Below are 23066 nucleotides of genomic sequence, written 5' to 3'. Positions count from 1 at the left end.
CAGGAAAAGAAATTTCATCTAATGATCTTAGAATTAAAACTGACAAAACCAGGCAAAGAACCAGAAAAGGGAAAGCAACTGAACAGTTAAATTTGGCAGTTATGCTTTTAAAAATAATTTTCTTACATTTATATTACAATATAGGCTAAATTAAAAGGATTATGAGTTTAGGCCTAAAGGCTCAGTCAATGCATATTGTCATCATTGCGTTAAGTACCAGTGATGTGCTTGGGACTATACTAGACAGCCTGAGCCCTGAGCAATTTAGAGTCTTAACCAGAAAAGGGTAAAACAAGGTGTGTGGAAAGATGCAGAGCAATGCTGTAATTTGGAAATCTCCCTACAATATGTAAAATGAAACAGAGAAAGCTTTAAACTGACAGGGTGTTTTCTGTGAATTTCTTAGAAGAAATGAGTCTCTAAAAAGCATCTCAGAAAACAGAGATTGCAAAGCTGCTACATTAGCATTAGGGAGCTTTCTGGAAGACATGGGAAGGAAACAAAAGGCATGGGAATGTCACTGTCAGAACCTGGACATACAGAAGTCACGGTTAGAAATAAGACCTGAAATCTTAGTAGGATAAAGTTTCATAATATCAAACTGGCACAGGGACTAGGCTGAAAAAACTTACAAAGAACAGATGCACGTTTTAGCTACCAGAGTAATTTTTATATGTGATCGGGCATAGCTGCAGGGGGAATTGAGAACCGCAGGTGTATATCAGGCAGAGGAGAGAGATGAGTCGAAGATGACCGCTAGCGCAGAGAGGTCAATTGAAAAAAAGTACAGAAGGCAGAACTGGAGGTAATTTAAACTTAAATTCTACAGTGACTAATGACTGAAATAAGAACTAAAAGCTGTCTCAACTACCTTTTCTCTTTTGCTTTCAATATACAGAAAATCCCAAGGGAAAAAAAACTCACTGAAATTAATATTGGCTATCAAAGTAATAATTCCAAGACATTAAAACATTTACATCTCGCCTAATTAAAGAGAACAGGATGTTGTTTATAAGAGCAGCTTATTCTAAAGTGTTACTTAGGGGTTTTCCCCACAGGGAAATAGCCTGTAATAGCTACTCCAGAACAGCTATTCCACAGCTGATCCTCAAGTTTGTGCTCTTCTCCCACAGTCAATGTGTTTTTAGTCCATATTAGTAGCAGCTTAAGCCAAACTGAAAATAAAACTCTAAATACAGGAGCATCTATACAAGATGCTAGTCCAAAACTGCTTTTACATTTTAAATTCAGGCTCCAGTTCTTTTCAGAGTATGCACAGATAGCTTCAGTTTTAAGTTTTTACCTAACATTAGAAACTGGATTCAAATACTCTTAAATAGATGAAAGAAAAACAGAATAATTACATAGAAACATCTGCCTAAGAAGGTAAGTTAAGCAAGTGTCAGGAAGAGGGTCAGCTTGTAGCCTTTTTCTAACTCCTGTCTTGCATTCCCATCTGTAGATGGGGAATTCTGACTTTTTCCTTAAGAAAAAACTTGGTCCCTGATTTGATCTATACTCATAGCAACAATTTAAGCAGCATCTGGGTGTAGCTAAAATTTTATAAAACACTTAAAAGAGATGTAAAATGCCTATCATTTAAAATTGCAGACAATGTAAAATAATTGCATTAGACAAGCATGCAACAGCTAGTTTCTAAATGATCAGAGTTTTCTAGCGGTACTCTAACACTTTTATTTTCAGTGTTAGCAGCTCCAAAGCGATTCCATCATAAAGACCTAACCTCCTTGCTACATTTCTCAGATTGCCAGTTTTGATGTGAAAATAGTAAACATACTAAATAAGGTGCGTTTTTCATTAAAAAACAAATCTTTGTTTCCAAGATTAGAATGGCTCATCTTCCTTTCTTATGTTTTTATCATATCTGTTCTTTATATCTACCTGAATACGCATTTAAGTTGAATAGCTATTTCTTCAGCAAATCTGAAAAATCATGTAACAAGACAGCTCAGCACTTTACCTCCAATTTGCCATGTGCACAGCCTAATAGCAATAGGTTGGCTCTGTCCCTCTCACAGGAAATAGGAGACCAAGGCCATGCTCCATCACTAGTTGCTGACCACCAGCAAATGACCATATCTTGCACAGAGTTTATTGCCAGGTGACGTTTCATCCTTCTGCCTTCTGGTCCAAGTATATCAATATAAGAAATCTGATGGAAGAAAAAAAAAATTCAGGAAATATTTGAGGTGATAAAATACCATAGTAGGAGCTATTGGGAGCATTTACATTGGATGTATGAAAGAGAATATATATACACAGAGGACTGCGTACATATATCTTCATATACACTGTCTGTAAATGTAAAAAATATCTCCTCAGACAGAAAAAGACATGCTCACACTTTTATCTATGGGGAGGGGATTGGGAAGGAAAGGAATGTGAGTTAAGAAGGAATTTACTGCAATGACTCCAATCAATACCAAAATGTACAGTCATGGTTGCTTGACAGCATCGACCTACACACAGGATTTAAACTTAGCCATATTAAATGACAAGTTCTGCAAAGCTGGCCAGGGAGCTAAGGCTAGTGTTTAAGACATAATCAAATATTAAATATATTCTACAGTGTTTGAGCAAACATATATCTTTCTTTTTCCTCCCTAAATTAAGGAATCCAGTCACAAACATCCGCTTTGCAAGAGAATATATACTTTTCTGCATAATGTGGATGAGCTACAGCATGATGCGTAAAGTTTATGCAGCTCTTGAGAATTGTGCCTCTTTCTCAGGAAGGATTTGTAGAATTTATTATTCAAACTCTGTTATTTTGGAGCATGGTTATTTGAAAACATGAGCAGTGCACCATCTGGGTGACACATGCCAAGGAAATATAGATTGCACCGCATTTCTGCTTAAGGAATTAATGGAAGGTTGATAGCTAGGGGAAAAAAAACCTATCTTGCCATTGCTGGTCAGCAATAATCGAACCACTTTCTGGGGATTAAGCGCATGGCTAAGCCTACTGGACCAGACACTAGCAAAGGGCAGGGGGTCTTCTTATCAGAGAAATGCTTCTGGAGCCAGTCTCACTACATGACAGATTGCTTTCATATTCCTGTCTGCAAGGCAACAAAGGATGGCAGTAATGCGATAATGCCAGAGTGCAATGGGTGTTAAGAACCCGTTGCATTTATGTATTGTATTTAGTAAATAATCAGGCTCATCCAAATTGTGATCTCACCACTCAACCAAGGCCATTAAAATCAAGGTTAATGCTTTAATAATCCTTTGCTGTTTTTTATATGGTCAAAAAGAACCCTTTTCTATTTGCATGGTCATAATATTATTGACCTCTTCATCCCCTGAATACACATCAAAAGGAACTGAAATCAAAGTAATTACCAATGTTGTTCTCTCATGGTAAACATTTAACTCGTACTGGCTCCTCCTTCAGTAAATTGAAATGGATTAAAAAACCACAGATGGGAAACGCTTGCAAAAGGTCAATATTTCCAGAATATCCTGTGTTTTACTTGTCAAAATAGTCTTCGAAGTGTAGATAAAATGTACATAAAAGCTAACAGGTACCTGCTACTTGAATTACATAATAAATGTGACATCATATTTATTAGGATGGAAAACCACAAATACTTTCACAGATATTAATTAGTCCTGTATTGCAGCACTAACTGTTCATAACAGTATCACATGTAGTAACAGCCACAAATCTTTCGTAAACCTTTGTCTTGCATTAGACACGGTACTCTCAAACATGGACTAATGCCACCGAGAAAAGGCAAATGACAATAGTTGGTTTTATATTTTGCTGGTCTTCAATACTGTAGTGATTCATAGAATAAGTCTTCCTTTATTGTTTCAAAGTGTAAATAAAATCCAACGTGAGAGGAAGGGGATAGAGAAAATAATTCATAGAATCATAAATCATAGAAAGTTTTGGGTCGGAAGGGACCCCTACAGGTCATCTAGTCCAACCCCCCCGCAGCGAGCAGGGACACCGCTAACTAGATTAGGTTGCTCAGAGCCCTGTCCAACCTGGTCTTGAATGTTTCCAGGTATGGGGCCTCCGCTACCTCTCTGGGCAACCCGTTCCAGTGTTTCACCACCCTCATTGTAAAGAATTTCTTCCTTATATCCAGCCTAAACCTACCCCTTTTTAGTTTACAACCATTACCCCTCGTCCTGTCACTGTTGTCTCTACTAAAAAGATTGTCCCCATCTTTCCTATAGGCTCCCTTTAAGTACTGAAATTCTGCAATCAGGTCTCCCTGCAGCCTTCTCTTCTCCAGGCTGAACAAGCCCAACTCTCTCAGCCTGTCCTCACAGGAGAGGTGCTCCAGCCCTCGGATCATTTTTGTAGCCCTCCTTTGGACCCACTCTAACAGTTCCATGTCCTTCTTGTGCTGAGGGCTCCAGAGCTGAACGCAGTAGGTATGTATTGTGTAAGAAACTCCAACTTTTGGATAAATATCAAACTGTGAGGAGGAAAGCATGGCTGACTTTTTATTAATAGCACTCTAGTAGTCCCATACTGCCTAGCATTTCCTGCCAATTCTGCCCACCATGAAGCTGGATACTGAAGAATATGAATTTGCTTCTGTCCAGGTACCAAAGAATTACACAGTTAATATGACAGAAATGTAATTATATCATTACATAGGATGCTAAGCAAGCATCTTCCTCATTTCTAAAATGAGAATTGAAACCCAAATACTACGTACATTTCTCAAGGCTATACCAAAAGTCAGAGGCAGCAATGAAGGCTACACTCAAATTTCCTGAATCTCAGCTCCATATTTTAATCCCATGGTAGTTCTATACCAGTGCAAGCTACCTTTTAATTCAATTTCTCTTGGAAAAAAAAAATCAACACTAAGGAACTGTTTATTTCTAAAGCGTGTCACAAGTTTGCACATTTGCAGTGGAGGACCATCTTTTATTACTACTGATAGTGACACTAGTGTTGAGTGTGTGATCTTTTAGATTTGTAAGTTTGACTAAAATCAGCCATGAAGAACTCTGATCAGAGCAGAGAGTTGACATAATATTATTGCAGCAGTGAATAATACTTTCTGCTTGCTCACACTGGTGCAATTTTGAAGATAATAAAAACTATATTTCGCTGTCTAACTAGCAAGCCTCACACAAAAGAACATTCAATTAAAAAATGCAAATGCCTTTTTTTGGCTGGCAAGGAAATAATCCGTAGTGATTCCCACTGATTTCAAGAGAAAGCAAAGTTAACATTGAACATGGAGGCATTTCTAGAAGCTTAGCTGTGTCAGCAAAGAACTGAACATAACAGCCCTATTAAGGAGTGCAGCAGATATTTCTGGTTTCCTAGGGCAGAGAGAGTTTTCTACGGATTAGGCTTTCCTTCTTTCCAAAGTGAAAAATGCCATAACCATTAGATCCAAAATATGCCCAGCAACACTCAGAATGAAAATATATTTTCTAAACATAAAATAAGCAAGGAGCTATGGCCCTCACAATTAAATGATGAAGGCAGTCTTCAGATCACCACAGCTGCTTCGTTAAAGTTTAGCTCTATTAAAAAAACCCCCACACCCCTCACCATACTTGCTTCTAAAGCACAGCCATAACAAACACCATAGGCCAGTCACAAGCGCACATCATTTTAAAGTAAACTACGTATCAGCTCAGTTCCTGGTGAACAGTGAACTGTCTCAAATCCACGTTATAGAGGTTGGATCAATCTCGCAAACACAAGTCATTGCTGAAAAGAGGCCCTGAACTGAAACAGCCTGGAAAATGTATTAGATATTCATCCTAGCAGAAAAATTTCTACCAAGCAAGTTAAAACATAATATGGCAAAACTTAAATTAAACACATCCTTAAAAAGCTTGCCTTGCAGATGCAAACTCCCTTATGTGAGCAAGCAAATTACTGAGGGGTTGTCAAGGGGAAAATATCTGCTAGCACAAGGTTGTTTTCCTTAACATTTATCCAGTCTGAAATAAATACACACTCTCTCTTTTGCACACTACATCCTTCTACCTTTCATGAGCAAAGGCTTGTCTCTTCTTCAGTCCTGCAGTGAATTGGATGCAGCCCCTTTCCTACTCTGCCTGTTAAAAGTTAATTGCCTTTGGCTGACTATTTTTTCATACTGTTGTAGTGCCAAGCACTTCCACCTAAGGACAGTCACTGCCTGGATGTCAAAGAGCTTATGGTCGAAGTAAGTTATGTCTACACAGCCCAATGCATCCAAGACACAGTGTAATTCAGCTTGAGATGAGCTGGTTTCTACTGACATCCAAACCAACTAGTTTAAAGCCAGCTCAGCTGTCTCTAGACTACTGTGACTTTCAGATACTACTGTGACTGTCGTATAGACACACCCATACATAAAGGGCTGAAAAGAAAAAGCATTTTAATCTTCACTGTGTAAGAAGTGAATTGAGACACAGAGGCACAAAGTCACTTGTCTAAGGTCACACAAACAGTTTGTCAGTGGTGAGAAACCTTGAGTCCTGGCTCGGTGGCTTAACTGTAAAACCAACTCTGCCAACAATACAATTACTGTAACTAGGGGGAAAATTCAGATTTCTGCAAAGAATTACAACAGTTTTGGAGCTCAGACAGATGACTGATCATAGCTTCATGAGTCTGTGTATATCAGCTGAGCCATAGTAATTGACCATGCGTGCGTTTTTAGCCCACAGCAAACAAGAGGTAAAACATATTAGCTTAAATCTTTTGCACTGAGGTTTACCATTACAGATTTTGCTTCATGCTTGTTAGATGCTGAGAATGTGCAAAGGGTCAGTTACTGCTGCTCAACTGACACAAGGTAATCTGTGGGTAACTCAACTGTGTGTCTGAGCCCTTAACCTAAATACAGTAGAAAATTGGGTCCCCCTTGACACAGTATTTTAACTCATTAATTCAGAATGCCATGTAATTTTTTTTTTTTACTTTTCAGTAACTACCAATTTTAGAATTGAGCTGTTCTGGTCAATTATACAAAGGTTTGCAATTTATATTGCTATACAATATCGGCAACTACCAGTGATTCATTATATGAAATTACTGCAGTATTTACAGTCACCATTGACAGCTATACCTTAAAGTCCAAACAAGAGAGTTTTTCCAGTCTTTTGTTTACATCAGGAGAATCCACCTTCTTTGTAAACTGAATAAAGCACAGTTGGTTATGGTCCTCAAATGACAAGATGATGAAATTGTTTGTAAGAAGAGCTGAAAAACAGATAAAAATTGTCACCACGGTAATACCTGTTTCTAGTAACAAAACAAATTACTGAACCCTCCACTGAGACATTGCAAAAAGCAATTTTTTCAAGACAGTGTCTTAAATATTACAGTGAAGCCTCTGTAATCTCCTAAAAGACATCAATGTGTCATCCTGCCAGGACCTTCCTGGAAATGAGAAATAAAGCCTAGGGAGTGCTCTGATTACATAAACCTGAATAAATTATCTTATATCAAGTTACCACTACATTAAAATATATGTTGTATGCCCTTCCACATTAAATTCCATCTTGGTTCAGCCTTCTATTTTTTTCTTATAGTAACATCCACAGTCTTTTGGAAATGCACCTAATACAACACAGCTTGTGTTAAGGACGATAAATGCAAATCAGTACTTGAGGTGTTCTGGTATTCTGACATTGTAAGGTTCCGGGTGCTGCTGCAGACACCAAGCAGGCTGCTACATGCAAGATTATGCTTTAGAGGGGTTATGAATTCATTGAAAGCTTCACATGAGGGTACCCAAACAATACAATTAACCAAGATGGAACAGACTCTCTTGGAATTTGGAAAAGTGCAGTGGCGTCCCCACTGTTATCATAAGGGGGCGCTAGACCAAAATAGTTCAATATAAAGTGACACTAATTTGACAATGAAAATTAATTAGACAATAATATCTAGGACTTTTCTTAAGTGTTATCCAGTTATTCAAGCAAGTGCCAAAATTTAAAGGGATATCTGAGAATGAAGTGAGTCATCAGGGTAATTACTACCAGATCACTGAAGAACTGTGAATGAGAACAGGGTTTAAAGTAAAGGTAGCAAGCTGTTTTCAGGAAGTGAAGTCAGAAGCCTCTGTTAAAAGGAAAATGCCAAGTAAAGTGGAACCTGATCTAAAAGCAAACAAACAACACCCTGCAGAAGAACCCCTGAAAAACAAACAAAAAAAGCATTTGTGACTAATATTCTCGATTCTTAAACTTATTTTATATATCCTTACATGTCTTACATATAAGCACTGAAAACAGGCTACTCAGCTTTGCTTTGATTTAGTCTGATTTACAACCAGTTGCATTTTCCAACAGTCATGTACTGGCACAACTCTGAAGTATATGATATGCAAATACTAAAGGGTAAAGTTTAAAGCCAAATAATGTAACATTAACACTAGCTTTTGAAAAAAAAATGGTGATAAAGTATCTGACATGGTGAGTTAGAAGCTGTAACTGAGATCCTAAAACACACATGAAAAGTCAAAGCCACTGAGTATGGTACACTTAATATATACACAGTTAAAATATTTTTATATCCTCACAGACTTTGTTTACGTTAAAGATGACCTACAGCACACCCCAGATGCTTCTGAAATTTCTTTTGGTTGAAGGAAAGAAAGCAGGATTCAAAGATCCCTGGGCAAGTGTGAATGAGACTAGCAGTCCCTTGATTGTAAGTATCCATGGTGTCTGGGGCAGGAGTGGAGATCAAATCAACATGAATGAAACTATGGGCATAGTTAGACCATTATTTGGAGAGGACCCATACACTGCAGAGTCACATTACCCTAAAAAGGCAAGTAGTGTAGTTAATATAATATATACTAGTACCGCAAGACCTCAGTGCCACAAAATAGTTTAGAAATACTATTTCCCTTTAGGAACGCAATTTTTCTATAATTTCTAATTAAATTTATATTTAAATTTTTCCTATAAATAATTAAAATCAGGAGGTCTTTATTAGAGGCAGGAGGATTATAAACACAATCTCCAATCTGTATTTTGAGCACACAATCTGACCTTTATTCCAAACCTCAAGAAAGCATGCTACTCTGAGTTAGAATTACAACTTTTCATTTAGCAAACTGCAATTTTATTCATTTCTACATACACACTATTGTTAAAATAAGAACTATTATTTTTATACAGACTTCTCGTATTAAATATCAAATTTCTTTTGACAAACTTTATTATCACAACCCTAATTCCAACCTAGATTTGGAAAGACACACAATTATGTTGGATTGAAGTTAATTTATTCTAGGACAACATCATGTCATGGTTCTTGCATTAGGACAGTTCACTATAAAAACTGAACACTATTTGTGCAGGTAACAAAAGTATCTTGTTGTTCATGAAAAAAAAATGTATTGCAAACACAGGTATTGCGGGTTTTGCTTTTACTGAACACAAGCAGTCCTTTTTCACCTTCAGATACAGGTATTACCAAACATGGAGGTTTAAGAAGTTACCGAATAAGTGAAAATAAGGACAAACCATTATATAATGTTATTTATAGGAGTTTGAGTGGAAAACATATTTGTTGCTTTATTATTGCTTTAGTTGCAAGCTTTTAGTATTTTTTTTTAAATGTATTTCTATGACATATTAAGCAAATGTAGGGCAAGATATGTGTAAATTATATATTTATAATTTATTATTTATTTTTTAAAAAAGACAGAATATTACGAATAAGTTCTACACACAACTTCAATTTCAGTGCAACCTTAGCTTCCATGCTTTCCTTTTTTTTGTCACCCGAAAGTATGAAATCCTCCCTCTGGAAACAGAGGGCAGAAAAATCTGAGATGGAATTAGTAATCTCTTAAGTGAAGAGTGGAAAAAAAGAGTCAAGACGTTAAATGTGTTTTACACTGTGTAATTAGTTGATAAAAAATCAAGTTAATTGTTTTCATACTGAAGATTCTACTAACATAGTTACATTAATGTTATTTTGCAAGACTAAACTACAATATACTGATGAGAAAAGATCAGAGGGACACAGTATTGCAGCTTTTTGAAATAACCAGTGCAATACTCAATGGATGCCTACTTATGGAAGAAAATAAATCATTAAAGATCACAGCTAAATCTAGCATATATTCGCATTAAAAAGATGTAACTCAGGTCTACTTTTTAAGAATTTGGAAAATACTGGACATGTAATTTGGCTTGCAACAAAATTCCATATTCTTGATCACACAGATGCCAAGAGACTGACACCTGGTTGGGTTCTCAGTGAAGCTCTGTAGAGACACATTGAAAAAGCTACAGTTGTACTATAAAGCTGTTGAAAACTGGTACATTTTTGTAAGTTTTCTTCTGCATCGAACTAAAATTTCATTTTAGCAGTCACGAGTTAATAACAATAGTGAGATTCTGGAAATCTAGAAACTAAATCAGAACACCTCCGCGTAACTAATGTTATCCAGCCTTTTCTAATAAACAAGTATTTTAATAACAACTATCCCATGTAACTAATCAACTGGCTAACGTTTGGTTCTGTCCCATCTTCCCACTTTTGAAACAAACATGACAAATTCAAATGGCATGATCACAGCGATTCAAATGTGTAAGAACTGAATTTCAGAAACCCATTCAGCATTTGACAGGCCTGAAAACTTTGATGTTAAATATTATTCTTAAAGTGTTCTTAGTCCTGAGGGTTGTAACTATGGCTTTACATGCAATTACTTGTTGTGTTTGCAAGTCCCCAGTGGCAATAATTAGTCTACCTGTTGACATACTGTTTCTCTACTCTATTGTTAATGCAGGCAATTGATTTGCACATGGGTGTAATTACCATCACTGATGGTGTCGGAGATGAGCTTCCCCACCAGGGTCCTGTCAATCACCACTTTCTCCAGCTGTGGCCCAGAAAGGCTTAGGGACACCAATATACCTGAGTGAAAGAGGAGCTAAATCCAAATAGTGAGAAAACAAGACATCAAGAATCATTAATAAAGCGAAACGTTTCAAGGTACATATTAGCAGCTGTCCATTACACAGTATATTAATTTTCAAAATTACAAAAAACACTTTTCATTGATGCAAAGATGTCTTCTAATGACTTTGAAAGCTTTTTCAGTAAAAGGGAGAGGCGTAATATGACACTGAATTATACAGGTACAAGAATTACAACTGCTGAATGCTTGAAGAAGCTGTGTGCTAAGTCCCAAAATGATGCAGAAAATATAGTGAATAAGTTTGTTAAAAATGGAGATAAAAATTCTGTCCTGAATGAGTAAAGGGATGACGCTGATCACTTTATCATCCATGGACCTGATTTTTTCTGTGTAAAATAACTGCATAGCCTGCAGGAAAAAACACGTAAAGTTGGGCTTGGTGTAGTTTTATATTGTTATCACAGATTAAAACTAGCACATTTTTACTGTCCTTGTTATTTCTGATCATTCATATATTGTTTAACTTAAATAATGGTGCCCTATCACAGTGATAGCTGTGGGCTCCTAATAAATCCATATATTCCTTGGCATAAGGTTATAGATGTCTCTCAGAAAAAAGGAATTTAAACCATTGGACAGAATAGTCAGAGGCTTATTTCAGAGTTAGCTAAGTATTTCTGCCTATTTAATCTCAACCCAATGATACATATAATATTGAAGACTGAGTCACAGTACTTATCAGCTCCTTCTGATGCCGTGTCTTGTATGACAGAGAAAGCTTAGTGGGAGGAGTTATGAAAACCATTTCTTTTTGCATAATGAAACTGTTAGTCATTTTGTGAATGCAGCTACTACAGCAAGGAAATTCAGAAAATAAACCCCACAAAAATCCCTGCTCCACTGTGAGCTGACCTCACTTTGCCAAGTTACTCCAGTAGCAGGAGTATTTGAAAAGCTTTATTAGAGAACTATTGTTTTCTTAATAACAGGGTAAAAGAGAAAGTCAGGGGTTTATAAAATAAATTTCTGACCATACTAATTGTTTAACTCATTGCCAAACTTGGGTGCTACAGAAACCCTGATGTAAAAACAGTAAAAAAAATCACTACTGTGACTTTGATCTTCACATGCAGTACTAAAAACACAAGTGAATTTTAATCGATCTTCTAGTGCCACCTCTGATCCTGCACGCTGCTAGACTAGATGACCTCAGTGTGTAAGTTTCAGGCCAGCTCTCATTCCTACTACACGGCAACAGTTCTGAAGGACTCATTCTGGCAGCTAGGTTCATCTCCCACTAATCAGTTCAAAAAACAATAAAAATCATTATTCATCCATCAGAGGCTATACTAGCCCTAAGCTTGCCGAACAATCTTTTCTGCCACAGGAATCCTCAGTGGAAAGATTGCTGCAGAAACATATAGACGGCTCACCAAAGGACAGAAATCTGGGACTCCAGCTCTTCTACCTAACAGCAGATTTTAAAATCTCTGTGCTTTTAAAACACTTACTACTAGATAAATACTTGCTCTTGTAGTAGAGTTTGAAATAAAAATCCCTGTTTGTTTTATGCTAGAGCTGTGAGACAAACATGGTTGCAATATACTTTTTAGTACAACACACTGGTACATAAACACCAGGCAAACTTCCTTGCAGTGAGATCTACTGGACTGTATAATAAAGTACTGGGGACAGGAATGTAGTGATCTCTAATTGAGCTTGCCTCTTGTGCAATGCTCTGTTGTCAATAATTTAGCTATGAAAATTCTCAGTTATACGTATTTTGCTATATTACGGTAGCTCTGTGCTCTCTGTAGCACCGAACAGGACAAGCATATTTAAATAAATTACCTTCTTGCCCTGACTAATATCTTTAGCCAACATTTTCTAATCTGTCTTCCTGTCATTTCACAGTAGTTTGAAAAGAAATTCTAGTGACATCTGAAACAGAAACAAAAAATACCTGTGATGTGAAATGAATTTCTAAAGAACAAATTATTATTTCCCATCCTGCCAAAGTCTAATCATGTATTCATTTGATAAACATATATAGTCAATGTTTCAATATTCCCTGTCACAACAGATGTCCTTTAAGGTTTTGTCCTAGTAAAAACATTAGACACAGTTATATTCACGCAGCTTTTATTACCATCTTTCAAAACTCCCATTTATCCTTATGCTGGAGTTAGATCAGATACAATCACAATTTATTTTGAACTTGATAATGTTAAGTCCAGCAAGGTTTGACTATGGTTAGCTATAATTGTCTGAAGGATCTAGCTGAAAAAGTGAGGGTTGAAACCCAGAAGTTAACAAACTACAATGCAAGCAATAATCAAGCAAAATCACATAAACACTCTAGAAAGATCAGTTCTAAATTACTGAATGAATATCAGCCTGCCAGAGAAGAGTAAAACATCCCAAATCCTTCAGTGTTATGTGCCAACAATAGGGCTGGTGCAGTCATATAAATAAACTCTCCAACTTGTGTCTTCCACAGCGCCTTTGCTTGGGAGCTATGTTCTTCTCTCAGAAAACATTACTGTAATGGTAGATTGTGAGTGAGAAGAGCACCCAGGAGTTAAGCTGGGAGAACAACCTCAGGGAATCAGAATGCTGTTTGTAGCCTCTAGGTTTACCTTACAGAGTAGGGATGTATACCACCCACCCAAGTAAAGAGGAGAGGTAAAACACAGGAAAAAATGTGTTTTGATCTGTCCATGGTCACTGGTCTTGAATGACTGCATTCTTGCATGAGACCACATGCTTGTCATTCTGCTGACATACAATATGCTGAACAGAGGCATGCTTGAAAACTCTGGGCTTGAGAGCAACAAATAAGGTCCGGATTCTTTAACTCTTAAACTCTAAATTCACTTCATGCCTGTATGTTCATTTCCTGGTAATGACATAAATCACACCTGTTACAGAGCTAGAACAGAAATCTATGAAAACTGCTCCAGTGTATGACGACATTTATATAAATACAAAATATTGTGCTAATGGGTGTTTGCTTTACGTCTATGAAACTAGTCACTAAACCAATGCTATGTATTTTCAATATTGCATAGATATCTCTCTATGCTATCAGTATGGCACGAGAGAAAGGAGGTAAAAATCATATCATTTCCATGGCTTATCTTGTTTCTCCCATTGCGTTCCCTCTTTCTTTATTTTCACTGTAAAACTTTCTTTCCCGTTATTCTCCACAAATATTTGGGCAAAACTTAAAATTTAACTTAGCAAATTTTTGCTATAATACCTTACCATGGTTGGCAATACACCTGTGCCCCACAGGTTTAAGTCCTTCCCTCTAGGAACCATATAACCTTGCACTATATGGCCATGCAAGGTCAGTATTTCTTCCACCTCCCTTTAAAAATCCTTTGGATTAGAATGAGAGCTTTTTTTTTAATAGTTCCTAAAGTTAAACATGAAATACAAGCAGGTCTTTATTAAGCAGTGAAGCTGTTGAGTCACAATCCCTGGAGGTATTCAAGACATGTAGATGTGGTGCTTAGGGACACAGTTTATGGTAGACTTGGTAGTGTCAGTTTTACTGTTGGACTTGATGATCTTAAGGGTCTTTTCCAACCTAAATGATATTATGATTCTACAATTCTATGTTATCTTTCACCAAAAATATTCTGTAAAAGAAAAAACACTTACATGCTCGAATTGAAACTTCACTATTTCAGTGCCTTACTCACTGCATAGTCTATGCAAAAACTGTTAGATGATGATAAGAATTAGGTGCTGTTATACATAAGCTTACATAGTTAAGCTCCTGTTTTGGTGGATGGGAGCAGTCCAATCATAAGCACGAATGAATATAAAGCAAATGGGGAAGATTGCAATCTGGGCTTGAACACAGATATACAGTGATCCAACTCCAAAAAGTACTTCTCAAGGGAATTACTTATCACAGCTAAAAAGTAAAAGCAAATGTAAGAGGCATTATTTACACAAGGCACAAAGTCATTCCATCTAACAGATACCAAATTAGGGAAAGAAGCTCACAATCATGAAACACATCACAAATTTTTCAGACTGCAGTACTGCGATGTAAAAAATCGAAATCAGAAGAGTCATCTCTAGAGCTTTAACAGTTTCAAGGTGCTCCTAAACAAAATATGAAAGCATGCTTCGTACCTACTGGAAGAATAGGCATAGCCTTTGTATTTGAATGCAGTCCGAGTGAAATGTTTGAACATCTAGTAATTCTACATGCTGGGACAGAACGGCCGCTTCATTTCTGTGTTATTGAGGAGTTGAATGTGAAGACTGTGATAGAAGGAATTATGTACTTTGTGTGCCAAAAATGGTTCTCCAATGAGCAAGGAAGATGTAAGAAGGAGCAGAGGATACTCAGGGGAAGACTGAGCCCTTCCCTTTCCCCAGTAGCAAAGTGCTCCAAGATGTATTTGAGTTACTTTTTATTACACAAAGGACTTAAGTACAGGCTTGCAACTTCTGGACTTTAGTAGAACTTAAGCATGTACTTAAGTGGATTCCTTTATCCTCAGAAGCCTTAGCCCTTGACTCCTCATTCATGCAGTTTAGCTGCTTATCAGCCCTTCTACCTAAAAAGATACCTGCAGAGCAAAGCCAGGATTTGCTTCTATCTGATTAATATTGTAAAAGAAGGAAAATATGCCTGTAAAAAATATTGCTGCAAACTGTTTTCCCTTACAGAGCCCAACCGACAAAAGAATATGCAAAAGAGAATTGCAAAGCATTTCTTGTTCAAGCAGGTTCCCAGGGTTTTTCCCCACCTCTTCATTCCAGATTGCTTTCTTAGCCACCCTAACATAATTACTGTTTCATGCCTTATTACAGATAAGTTATTGTTGTTACACGTTAGTCTTTCACAATAATCAATGCATTTGTACTTCTACCGCCAAATCTCTAAAACCGCACAACACATGAATAGCTGTGATCAAAAGCAACCAAAAGAATTTAATATGAGGACAGTGTTCCTCTTACTAACTGGTGATGGGCACTAGCTTCTCACGTATTCTAGCCAGAACGTCCTGATTTTGGTATCAGATGTGCTACTGTCTGTCACCACATATCTTGCTAAATCAGTTTGCTTATGGGCATTGTAGCTGATATAACAAGCCATGTCAGCAAATATTGCTATGTATCTCAATTCAGAATCCAGTTCTAAGTATGTCAATGAAGGTAACATAAAAGCCATTCATACACATATGTAAATTGCTACACAAATCAAATTAAATCAAATCAAAGTAACTTCGTAAAGAATATAGACATCTTCTTCATTAGCAGACAACCTACGATTCACAGCTAATGCCTGGCTTTCATACAACAAAATCACTCACTGTTGGCATGTGTTTAATCCTACATCGTAATGCAAATGTAAAACTGAAAAAAGTTGGAAATCAAATATTTTGGCTAGACCTCATTAATTTTTACTACCTTATATTGTAAAACCAAACGTGAACCAATGGCATCATTTCATAGGATTGATTTCATAATTTTGTGGCAAAACTTAAAAGCATTCCAAAGAATTAGAGAACGAGACCAAAAGGAAGGGAAGCAGCCAGAGCTGAGCTGAGTAAACTCAACAATATTGATAAAATTAATTCCTGAGATTATTACTCCTCAGCAGGAAAAGCCAAAGAGTGAATTGTGTATTCAAACATAAACAATGCAGTGGCATCTTATTGTAAACACTTCTTGTCTTTTTTTCCACCACCCTTCCTCTACAGTCTATTTATTTTCCTTTGACATCAATTAACTGAAGACTGCAGGATTATTTCAGCAACTCATTGCAGGTCATCAAATTTAGGGTTCAGAAGTACCATACAGAAATGATGTGCATTCAGACCCTACTGGAACAAGCAGGAATAGAGCTAAATAAAACATCTCAGTCCTTTAGGACTCAACTAAGTTATTTTAAATAGGAGAGCATTTCCTTGACAAAATACCTCTACAGTTTACGTTATGTTTACATGAACTGGTACATCATTTATTTCAGAAGTCCTAAGCAATACTGGAATGTATACTTAGGACTGCAAAAATAAAGGTCAATGGGGTTTTTTTTGAAATGGACAACGAAGTAACTATAAAACTTCCAATGCACAGATTGTATAAGAAAAAGTAATAGGAGAAATTTTGATGCATAAAATGAAACATTAAGAAAGGTAGAAAGCTGGGCCAGCATTATACTAGTTCTAGGCAAACTCATATAGAAGAGCCAATTTTGAGAAATACATTCATAGAATGGACAAGACAATCTGCATGTAAACTAACTAGACTTTTTCATTGAGGCACATGCATGAAGTCTAACTAGTCATTTGCGCACAAACAGTTAACATGAGAGCGCACTTATTTTTAGCAGACATGTTATAGCCCCCAGTTTTTGCCTGTGGGCTAGTTACAAGCTGGAAGTGCTGGAGGAAGCAATGAAGGATTAGGAATAGTGATGTTTAGGTTCCAGTAGGCACACTAGCAGCAGTCCTATGCTTCTTTTTCACAAAATCAGAGGGAAATGACACTACTCTCTTAAATTACAGTCTTGCTATCATTGTACCCCCTTTCAGATTTTTTCCCATTTGTTCGATCTTGCTAAAGGTACAACAGCCATCAAGTTTTTGGATAGCACATTGTTATTACAACTTCTGGGTGCAGTTACAGATACGGCAGATTCAAATACATACAATATTTACTGAAAAATGTGATGGCTGTTGAGTTACAATATTTTAATTTCTATAAATGATTTTACATTATATTGCTACTAAAAAACAAAGAGCTATGAAAAAGATACTATAATTAAACCACATACTCAGATTTAGTCCAAATCATTGAATATTATACCAGTCAGGATAATTCACTACAGGCTCTCCATGCTGTTTGTCTGACATGTTGCTTTCTTTTACACTTGAAAGTTCATGCAAACCTGGACTCCTCTTTTTCCACTATCAGCTGCTCTGGTATCCATCCAAAATAGCATGCGAATACAGTAGTGCTATGATGATAAGCACTTTCTGCTGAAACAGTTAATTAGTCTCTTAGAACAAAAAAAAAAGAAAAAAAAAAAAAAAAAAGAGTACATCTTTTCCAGAAGCTTCAGAACATTTGTATCAAAAAGGGAGATTCCAGATATTCCTGCAAAATGCTCAAAGACGGATGAGCAGCAGTTTGACATAAAAATTCATAGAAGACAGCTTTTCTGTTCTAGACTCTCCCAAATTATTAATTTTTCTCTGTTTTATTTTCATTTGTTGGAGAGTTTATATTTTCAGGAAGACAGAAAGTGGAATAACACAATTGTTTTGGCAGAACATTCTAAACCCTGCTGGAGACTTCATTTATCAGCCATTTTTATATAAAAAAAACATTTTGTTTTGTGATTCAGAAACCAAATGCAGAATTTAAGGACAGGGAAATGACTATTATTTTTACCCATAACTTTAACTCTGGCTATGTTATAAGCTATACTATCACTCCTACTCTGGCTAAAAAGTAATCTAAAAAACCCCCTCAATTTATCAAGCTAGCCCTTTACATGATTCGTTCCAATATACAGCCAGACCTAATATACTAAGATAAACACATCCATCTCTTTTCTTTCCCATCTTGTACAAGAAATAAACAAAAAGGAAACAAATACAATTTCACTTATGTAAGCCTGAAACTACTTAGAGGATGCTAAGTCAAAAAAAGAAAAAGTTTTACACAGAACTGATAGTCAACCAAAGGTGTTCTATTATAAAAGTAGGACGATCAAAATTTGGCAAGTAGTTCATTGTTCCAAAGTACGTATTGGTAAGGAATGCAGGTGGATGCAGGTAGATGGGAGGGGAAGGAAAATCATAGAGGGAGAACAGACGGGGAAAGCAAATGAAGAGGCAGCAAACTGGGAAGCAGATGAATACACTTGTGGCTAATTGATTCAGTATTTCTTAAACAAGTTCCTTTCCTAATCAGAACAATAATAACAGAAAAAAATGAGTCACCTAAATTAGCATGCAATTAATATTTAAATCAGTTCTAGAAGATAACATTCACAGATACCTACTATGTAATCTGTACGCGAATGATGTACATTTACTAGCGATAAGATCTGACAGGCAAATGTAGCTTAGACAATAATATCTTTATTACTGATATAAAAAAGACTATACACTATTTGGTATGTCAGGTATTTAAAAATTTTGCTATTCTTAAAGACATTTCTGGAATTTCAGCTGTAAATGTTTGAACGTTTAATAGTCATCCTGCGGACACACATTTGGAACTAGTTGAATTAGAAGAAAAAAATTATGAATCTGAAAAAGCATAAAATTTAGAACACAAAATTTCTTTTTAGAAACAGTATTAGTAATATTTACAGGTATTCCCACTGCCAAAACAGCTTCAAATACGATGCACAATCCTCACGAACAATGAAGACTGCAGAAACTTGTAAAATACATTTCATGTGTTTTTCAGAACAAGTGCATGATTAAGGAGCTAGAGCACATATCATGTTCAGATCTCCCACCTACCCTACTGCTCACTGTTAATGAAGATGCGAAAAGCTGTTTCTTGTATACAATATGTGGAACTTCTATAGACAGGGAACATACCTACATGTGTGCCACATGTTGCAATATTTTTTGTCCATAACTTGATTAATGATCTAGCTGTTTTAGAGATATAGCTTCCGTCCCATATTACACAAGCACAAAGCAAAAAGATTTGTGACCAATTAAGATACAAAAATGTAATATAACACAGATTCCAGACCTTCTATATATTTGAACTGCTCCTTTAGCCTGCTATTTTGAGGTACAGGATGCTTTCAGTTTCCCTGAATAATAATAATCTCACAGAATCAGGGGCCTTTAATGTAATTTTTCTTGTTGATAAAAACTAGATTTTTGTTTTGCAGCATTTATTTCAGGTTAGAAATTTAAATAAACATAATCTAGGTAATAAGAGCCCATACATTAAAAAAATCCAATGATTTTCTGTGTTAGTTAACATTTTAACACTATTGCATCAATCACTGAATGACTGTTCGGCTCCATTGACTGAACATTGCAAGAGCCTGTCAAAACATTTTACCTGACCGATATGTTTGTTCTTCCATTTGCTCAGCACACATTGTCTGCTTTGCATTAAGTCCTAAAGGACAACAGAAAACAGAGAGAGGAGTTGGCAGTACACACTGTCACTATCGGTTAACATACTTCTGATTTTCAAGTTTATAGATGAAGCATGCCACACAAAGATGCAGCTGTTTTAGAACAGCCTGCCAGACAAAAGCACATTTATCATCACTGGGAGAGTTGGATCTTTATGAAAATTAAAGCTGTTGAAAGAGGTCTGAAAACCAGATTATATGTTGCTGTACTTGAAACTTTCTGAAACATACCTCTACCTCCTTGAGTGTATCTCGCAGTTTGTCTGGTCGCTTGTTTTTCAGTATCCAAGGATAATCTCGAGCTGGCAAATAAAAGTATAAAAAAACAGAAGATAGAGAAATGTGTATATATAGATGAGTGTACAGATATAGATACGTGTGTGTGTATATATATGCATGTGTGTGTATGGACAAACATACATTTATATATAATATTAAAAAAGTTCTTCAAGTTAGGCTTCCTTTTCTGTGGAAACACAAAACTAAGATTTCTAGGCGTTACCTTAAACATAAAACTTACCCGTAATTGGAACGAAATGGCTATTGTTTCTATTGGTTTCTATTGTCAAATGATATCCTTTTGAAAGGCTCTGTTGCAGGAACAGTTAGCATGAAATATCCACACTCACCATGACTTCACCATGGCAATTGTGTACGAAGCTCTCAGGATGTAATGTCTTACCCAGCTGCTAAGTACTTGCAATAAGCAAGCATCTCGCATTCAGCATGTTAACTCAGATTCAAGTTATCAAATCCTAAACAGATACTATTCTTTTGAACTAGCATTTCACTGCTTAATTTCAAATAGCATGCACTAACGTGTCTGCAAAATATATATGCATAAATATATACATATACAGAGGTATTAACAACAGGCAGTTGTGAATGCCACAACTTATATTGTGGAGTATCATTATTCATAGGATTTGTTCTTGAAAATTTGGTTTGAAGAATCCGCCAGGTCAAGCAAACAAGAAACTGCACGACTGCTATAGTCCTTTAACAAATTTATTACTGTTCAGCAAACCATTGTGAAAATTCTGGCCTAACACACTAATCCTGAAACCAGGAGGCAAAGCTTCCGCTGCAGTTGCTAGTAATTGGCTTGTTTCATGGCTGAGAATCAGGCTCTAATAACTTGTGAAATTTCATCATTTAGAAGTGAGCAGTTTTCTGTTCATAAGTATACAATAAAAACCATGAGAAACTAGAACACATTGTCTTTTTAAAAACTAGCCTATTTAAAGGAAACCCGATGAAAAGTTTTGAGCTGCAAGCTGTCAGTTTGTATGCCAGCTTCCAGACTGAATGACTTAACAGTTGTGTTTAAACCTCCCCGCAAAAAGGAGCTTACAATAGAAGTGCTACAGAGTGAAAAAATGACTGATTTCATATATCAACAAAAGAGCACACCAACATACAACTTCTCTTTGTATTTTATTGGACTGAAGCCACTGTTGGTGGAACTGTTATGACAATATTAATTAGGCATGTAAGATCACATTTTCAATGGGTGCCTTCATAAATACTGGAATATTTATCCACATATGCAAAATGGGAAATTGCCTGTACAGATACCAAACTATGTATACAAATCAGCAGCTGTGAATAAAGTTGCCCAGCGCCCCTCTAAGAAATGTGCTATACAGTGCTTTGTGCCTATATTTACAGCTACAAGGTACAGTACCTTGTGCTCCTTTTGCATGTCACGTATAAAAGATAACAGTTTGGGCTTCTGTATCATGGGGTTTATCTGGGCCTGCTTCCCCTTCCATACAGGCAGTGTCTGTACGACAATGCCACACAGTGCACAAGGGATGTAAATCTATTATGCTCCTCCCTACTTCGAACCCTTTCTCACCTCCCCACCTTTACAGAGCTATATTGATTCTGACACACAACCCTCCACAGTGGGTGTAGACTTACCACACGACTGCGTGCACCTATATACCATCCCCAACGGGACTTCACCCTGCTCCAAATGCACCTGATGGTGTTGCAAATAACTTACCCTTCCAGAATAAATTCTGCCTTCAAACGCATGCATAATTCCACGTGAATTTTCATTATGATAAGATAAAAATGTTAAGGCAATTCTTACAGCATACATATTACTTTGTGAAGTCGTCTGAATATCAATCAGATTTTTTAGAGTTGTCACGTAATAACGTTTGAATATTAATGAATGCTCTGAGCAATAATAGCTATGCAGGAGTTGTAAAACTTGAGCTAAAGAAAAGTTGTACTGCTATAAAAATCTTTAACTGTCACAGTACTGCTGTGGGACAGCATAAAATGAAATGGCTTTTAACCAAATAAGGCAGGAACAGTGTAAATGATTCAAAGTTAAAAGTATTCTACAAAGGCAGCTGCTTATTAACCTGGAATCTGATGCTGGCTGAAGTTAGTTCAGTCATAATTTTCAGTTTTGAGGCAGCTGGTATTTCAATTCAAGAGCTGACTGGGAAAATGTGTCTTGCTCACGAAGTAAATTTCATAAGCAAAAATCCGGATTGTGATTATTTTTGTGACCCCCCCCCCCCTTGACAATGGATCTGAGAAGCAATACACCACACCAGACTTAGTGACACACAAAAAAAACACATTGCAAATATACCAAGGAAGGAATAATAACAACTTATCAATTGTTTTGTATTGTGTAGTTCTGTGACTCTCTGATTTAGACAGCATGTGCAGAATGTTACACTGGAAGTGGTCTGAGGTTATTTTAATGCTTTTCCAGGGGCATCACCGATCCAAATGAACAATGTGATCTTACTGTAACAAGACACTCAGAAAACGTCCTTACATTCTGCTACCTTTTGCTTCTCTTCTAAGTAACCATGCTTCATCTGTGACGCTAAAGGAAAAAAAGGGTGAAAAGATGAATGATAATCCTTATGACTGCTGTCAGCAAGTATTAATATTGGAGAGAAGATTCATACAGTTTGATAAGACACAGAAATTTACACAAAATTAAGACAACCCCGACGTTTTCACCTCATAAGGCACATATC

At 36.5% G+C, this 23066-nt stretch overlaps 1 protein-coding gene across 5 annotated transcripts in view; it reads right to left on the bottom strand.

The window, feature by feature from the left end:
* The window catches only part of WDPCP (WD repeat containing planar cell polarity effector), a 155868-nt gene that overhangs the window by 79484 nt on the left and 53318 nt on the right, over positions 1–23066 (bottom strand). For 3 of the 5 annotated variants that reach the window (XM_075413344.1, XM_075413345.1, XM_075413343.1), the window contains exons 4-9: positions 22859–22909; positions 20281–20351; positions 19971–20030; positions 10793–10907; positions 7071–7204; positions 1982–2173 (exon numbers count right to left, since the gene is read on the bottom strand). In XM_075413344.1, the coding sequence (XP_075269459.1) occupies positions 1982–2173; positions 7071–7204; positions 10793–10907; positions 19971–20030; positions 20281–20351; positions 22859–22909 (623 nt within the window). Of the gene's footprint in view, positions 1–1981; positions 2174–7070; positions 7205–10792; positions 10908–12746; positions 12837–19970; positions 20031–20280; positions 20352–22858; positions 22910–23066 lie in introns of those variants that run through there. The other 2 variants (XM_075413347.1, XM_075413346.1) reach the window with 2 other exon arrangements.

Source organism: Opisthocomus hoazin, chromosome 2 (genome assembly GCF_030867145.1).
Source record: "Opisthocomus hoazin isolate bOpiHoa1 chromosome 2, bOpiHoa1.hap1, whole genome shotgun sequence".
Lineage (NCBI taxonomy): Eukaryota > Metazoa > Chordata > Aves > Opisthocomiformes > Opisthocomidae > Opisthocomus > Opisthocomus hoazin.
The sequence above is the reverse complement of the archived record's forward strand: the minus strand, read 5'-3'. Positions and strand labels throughout refer to the sequence as shown.